Source organism: Sprattus sprattus (assembly GCF_963457725.1).
Source record: "Sprattus sprattus genome assembly, chromosome: 12".
NCBI lineage: Eukaryota > Metazoa > Chordata > Actinopteri > Clupeiformes > Clupeidae > Sprattus > Sprattus sprattus.
In genome coordinates this window covers 13,719,596-13,724,747 of record NC_137910.1, presented here as the reverse complement: position 1 = coordinate 13,724,747, position 5,152 = coordinate 13,719,596, and the positions used below count along the sequence as shown (strand labels likewise).

The window sequence follows — 5,152 nt, the reverse complement described above, 5'->3', positions numbered from 1 at the left end:
GACACCTTGCAATAGCCTACTGCCGGAGCCACCGCGCGACGCCGACACATTCCTAGACTGGATTGCCTTTCTGTTGATAAGCATCCGATGGTATTCAGTACAAGATGGCGGTGTCTGGCATGGAAAAGGACGGAATAGTGAGTATCTAAAGACACTATTCCTGCATCCCTTCACCATACGGTATAGTCTGTTCTCTCTTTATGTTCCACTTGTCTAGATTACCGATGAGATCGGCTCTGAGGTTGAAGATGTTCGTACTGGAATATACCCTAATTATAGGAAACCACCATCCATCTCTTCCGTGCGTATAGCTCTGGCTCCTATCGCCTTCATATTTATGTTACATTGGGTTTAGGCTTGATTTTTAATTAAACGCGTCAGTGCGTGCAAGCGTGGAAGCTACAGGAGCGCTGATCAATAATGTGCTGTTTGCATCCAATCTTTATTTCAGGTTGCTTCACGCGACGCCTGTAGTAGGGCTGTTGGTAGGCTGCTCTAGAGACGTGCACTCTTAAATCTCTTCTGAACACGGCAGATGTTATGACAGACTTAAGGTGTGCTCATCTTAATGTCACACAAAGCCACGGTGGTCCTTTAAAAATAAAAATCCTCATATCGCCCAGTGTAGGCTACGGAGATAGTAGCCTACACCATTCTCCCTCAATCCTCCCTTGAAATTGCATTTAAATCCACACCCTTCTCTCTTTCTATTCTTTTTTGAAAATGAAGAATACCGAAGATGAGCATCTCGATAATTCATTCGGGGACCCTGGATTGATCTCTCCGGTCAAGGATGATATCTCCCGCCTTCTGGTAAAGAAGCGTTTTTAATTTAATTTTATTAGCTTTATTTCCCACAACAACTTGGCTTAAGATACAGGCCTGCTCATCTCTAACATGCTTTTCGTGTCGTAGACGGTTCCTTTCAACGGTCGTATCAAAGGAGGGATGAGACCGGGCAAGAAGATCATAGTGATGGGCATCGTAGATCCCGAGCCTGACAGGTGAGTTTTTTATTCATTCCATTAATCGTTTTGCGTCACCGTTAGCAATGACAGTAGTCCACGCCCTATGGCTCTCTTGTTTGTTTTAATATTGTTAAACTCCTCGTGGCTAGCTATACGGTTTAAAGCACAGCTTGCTGTATAATGACAAGAGCTTCTTAGCCACATTTGTTGATTGCTCACACCTTCTTGCCAAGAAGTATTATTAGCACCGCAGCATGGGCTGGATAGACTATGAGCTGAGATGAACAGGGAGGCGTGGGTGTTCAAAAAAAAAAAAAAAAGGCTTTTCTGTGCACTGGGCGTATACGATGGCCCATGTCGGAGACTAATCTGATGGTAATCACTCTAGCCTATTTCACCATCGTCATTGCCATATGGTTATGCTGCTACTTGAACCATAGGATTATTGTATCATAAGTAATCTTTATGTCACGGTTGTTTTCATCCTAATATCAATATTTGTCTCCAAATATAGTACACCCTCATCATCCAGTTGACTGTAGCCTAAACATTGGCCATTTAAAGCCGTATTCTCAACAGACCGGACTAGGGACCTTTCATCTTTGCATACTTGACATTCCATAGCGCTTACTGCACATCCTCTCGCATATTTGTCAGCGTTTCTATAGCAAGTGTTTGTGTAAATATAATCTATCATCAAATATGATTTTTCTTTCATGCAAGATTTAGCATTCCACTCCCTAACTGAAAGTCTCCTTTGGCTACAGAGCCTCTGGGCTTGTACCTGTGATTTGTCCCAGTAACAAATATACTGTTGTTTTGTTAGTGCACTGGTCATGTTGTATGTGTCTGTCTCCTTTCCTAGCTTTGATGTGAGCCTGACTTGTGGTCCTGTGGGTGACAATGGTGCCCAGGACCCAAAGACGGACGTGGCCCTCAAACTTTGCGCCCGATTTGCTGACCGGCAGTTCCTTCGCAGTGCCCGCGTTTCTGGGAAGTGGAGTGAGGAAGAGGCATCCACCACCTACTTTCCCTTCATCCAAGACCAGCCCTTCAGGGTAGGCCTCAGCCTTGATGCCTCACATACAAGGGTCTTCACATACATGCCCCCACACTCATAGACATGTACACTTTCGGCTTGTACACACACGCATACACACACTACCACTCTCCGTAACATCCTGATAAACCACAACACACTTTCACAAGCATATATAGCGGTTTGCCTCAGGACTTCATTTACAACTCCCTATACATTCAATCAGAGTGATACGAAACATGCTGTTAAAGTAGTTACCAGCACCAGTTAATGAGAGAATACATTGATTGTATGCTGCAGGACATGTGTGTCCTCTCTCTGTTTTTGTCTGTTTGTTGGGGAGTGGGGGGAAGGGCCGTGCATCCTCACAATACTGTGTTGCACTGAATGGAAAGCCCTTGCGGTTACACTTAAGCATCCTTTCAAAGCACTAGAAGGGTGCCGGATGTGCCCAGTCCTAGCCAACAGACTCATTTACATCACAAGCCAATCTTAAATGCGATCTTGTGATAGGCTCTTGTTGGAAGGCAGAGTCAGTTGGAAGTCTTTGCAGTCGGCTGCATCAGTTTAAGTTTTGTCCTCATTACATGCTGTTTGGCTTCATGGGTTGTGACTTATTTTGGAGGCGGATGACTGCTGCTGGCTGTTACTGGCTGCTCGCTGATAAAGTACACTCAGAGATAACGAGGGGGCCATTGTTAGGGAATGAAGCGCACAGGATTGAAGAAAACAGGTCACTCCGGTTCTAAATCAGTCAGACGCTGTTCCTGAATAAGCACTGAAGATAAGCAGCCATGCAAAATTAAAGCAAGATCGCTATCATTTTTTTTAAAAAGGATGATTGTAGCTTGCTCAGTGACACTTTTAGCCCCTCACTAATTATTTTTTTAATTAACTGTGTTCCTACTATATTGTCTTCCAACTCCCTTTCATCTTCTTTAAAATTCAGTTTTTCTTCCTCCTTCCAATCATGATCTCTCTCTCTCTCTCCTTCCCATCCTGTCCAGATTGAGATCCACTGTGAACACCAGCGTTTCCGGATATTTGTGGACGGCCACGCGCTCTTTGACTTTTATCACAAAGTGAAGTCCTTGCTCTCCATCGACATGGTCAGGATAGACGGGAGTCTACACATCACCAAGTTGGGTTGAGGCCAGCCCGCTGGAACGCAGGCTGTGTCGGATGGACCTCACTCAGGTGACCCAGGCTCACCTGTCCCCACCTGATGCACACCCTGCACCGCTTCAGGGGTTCAGGGTTCTTCCCTACTCGATCCTGAGCTCACCAAGGCTTCACCTTCCTCCACCCATGGCTCACCTCATCTTTTGCTCTCCAGTTCTCTCTAAGGGGCCCTTGGAAGGGGGCCCTCATGTCGGTGAATGGTTGCAATGCTCAGCTTCGTGTGTTGTTTCTGAAGCAATGTTTTACGGTTTCGCTCTCCTTTCTTTTCTTTTATGGTTTCTTTTCCTTTTGTCAGGGATGTCAAAATAACTCAATATGCACTCTAGGTCAGCAGCAAAGAGCTATAGGGCCGCCTGCTGCATACTTGCTGCTTCAAGACTTAAAAGAGAACTCCAGTATTTTTTAACCTGGGCCCTATTTTCCAATCTTTTACTTGGGACAAAAATGATCTGAATCGGTCTGCTACTGAATTAGAACGCTAAAACATGCAACCGCAAACCGGCTACACAATTAAACCCTATTGGGCAAGATCTGCGTCAAAGTAGAAGATTTGTTATTAAAAGTGTCTGACGGAATGGAAATTATCCCAACCAAGACAGACCTGTGTCTGTTTACCTCAATGGCTAGAAAGAAGCTGTAGAAAATTATTGGTGATGACTATAGAGAGAGAGAGAGATTTTCTACAGATGTTTGGCAGTTACTGAGGTAAACAGACACAGGTCTATCTCTGTGGGGATCATTTCCATGTTGTAAACACTTATAATAACATGAATTATGAGCCTCTCAGTGGCGAAAACAAGCAGTTTACTTTGAAGCAGATGTTTGCCTCGTTGTTTAGTTCTAACTCAATGATGTACTGCTATCGATCATTTTTGTCCCTAGTGAAAAATGCAAATCCAAAAAGATGGGAAAATAGGACTAAGGATAAAAAATACTGGAGGTTCTCCTTTGGGTGCAGAATTTTGAGTATTACTAGTGTAATGTAATGTCTCACAATGGGAAAAAGATACAGTTAAAGCACTCAGGAAATAATTTTAGGTGTATTTATTCATTTAAAAAGGCATATTTTGTAACCGATTAAAGATTTATGGTAAATAGCTGTAAATTGATTATCATCAGCATTCATGTTTATCAGCTTAGCATACAGTATTAGTGTAGCTCTCTTCCTGTCAAATTGGGTACAGTGCTTTTCACAACTTCTTACATGTCAAACCCAATGAACGAAATAGAAGGACAAAACAATATTGTGTCTCTTTACAAAGTAGCAGCATTTTGATTGATGTTCGTGATGTTATTGAATATTCTTTTATATAGCTCTACTCCCAAGTTTCAGTTCATTGCAACCATTCATTTTTGAGATTTAAATCAATCACTGACATACTGTAGAATGTAATAGACACAGTCATGTTGAAGCCCTTAGAAAGAAGTGATGAAGGATTAGGCAAGGCTCAGAGCTTCTTTTTTTAATCAGTCAACACATCTATATTGCCAAATCTCCAAACATTTAGCAAAGTTTGGAATTACAACACTCAAACCACACGGAATTCTCAAAGGCATGGTTTTACTATGATACGCAACACATGGATTGGAATTTGATTCAGGCTTTAACTACAGTTATGAAGCAGTTTTACAGGAATGCATTTGTAAAAAAAAAAAAAAAAAATACAAATACAGCCGTTGATTTGCAGAAACTGTAGGGAGCTTCTCTCAAAGTTTACAGTAGTGTTAGATTTCTGTGATTGTTGTGGTGATGGAATACAGGGCTGATTAGTGTTTGTCTTGAATGTACAGCACAGTTCTGCTGGTTCTCACCGTGGTATAAATATTCGGTGAACATAAAATCTTTTTACAAAATAGACCTGTCATCTTTTTTCTTCCCTCAATATTAAATGTTCATTTTATTCTTAAATTCTTATTCCATTTTATGCTGCAAGGCTATGCTGCCATTTTAAGCGATTTTTAT

The 5,152-nt window shown here is 42.1% G+C and overlaps 1 protein-coding gene across 1 annotated transcript; it reads left to right on the top strand.

Moving 5' to 3' along the window:
• Positions 1-104: 104 nt before the first annotated feature.
• Positions 105-3,158, top strand: lgalslb (lectin, galactoside-binding-like b; the record flags this gene model as incomplete). Its single annotated transcript, XM_080848636.1, has 5 exons — positions 105-137; positions 730-813; positions 916-1,004; positions 1,834-2,026; positions 3,015-3,158. 5 exons carry the CDS (start codon positions 105-107, stop codon positions 3,156-3,158), a joined length of 543 nt encoding a protein of 180 aa, XP_080704762.1.
• Between the last annotated feature and the right edge of the window lie 1,994 nt (positions 3,159-5,152).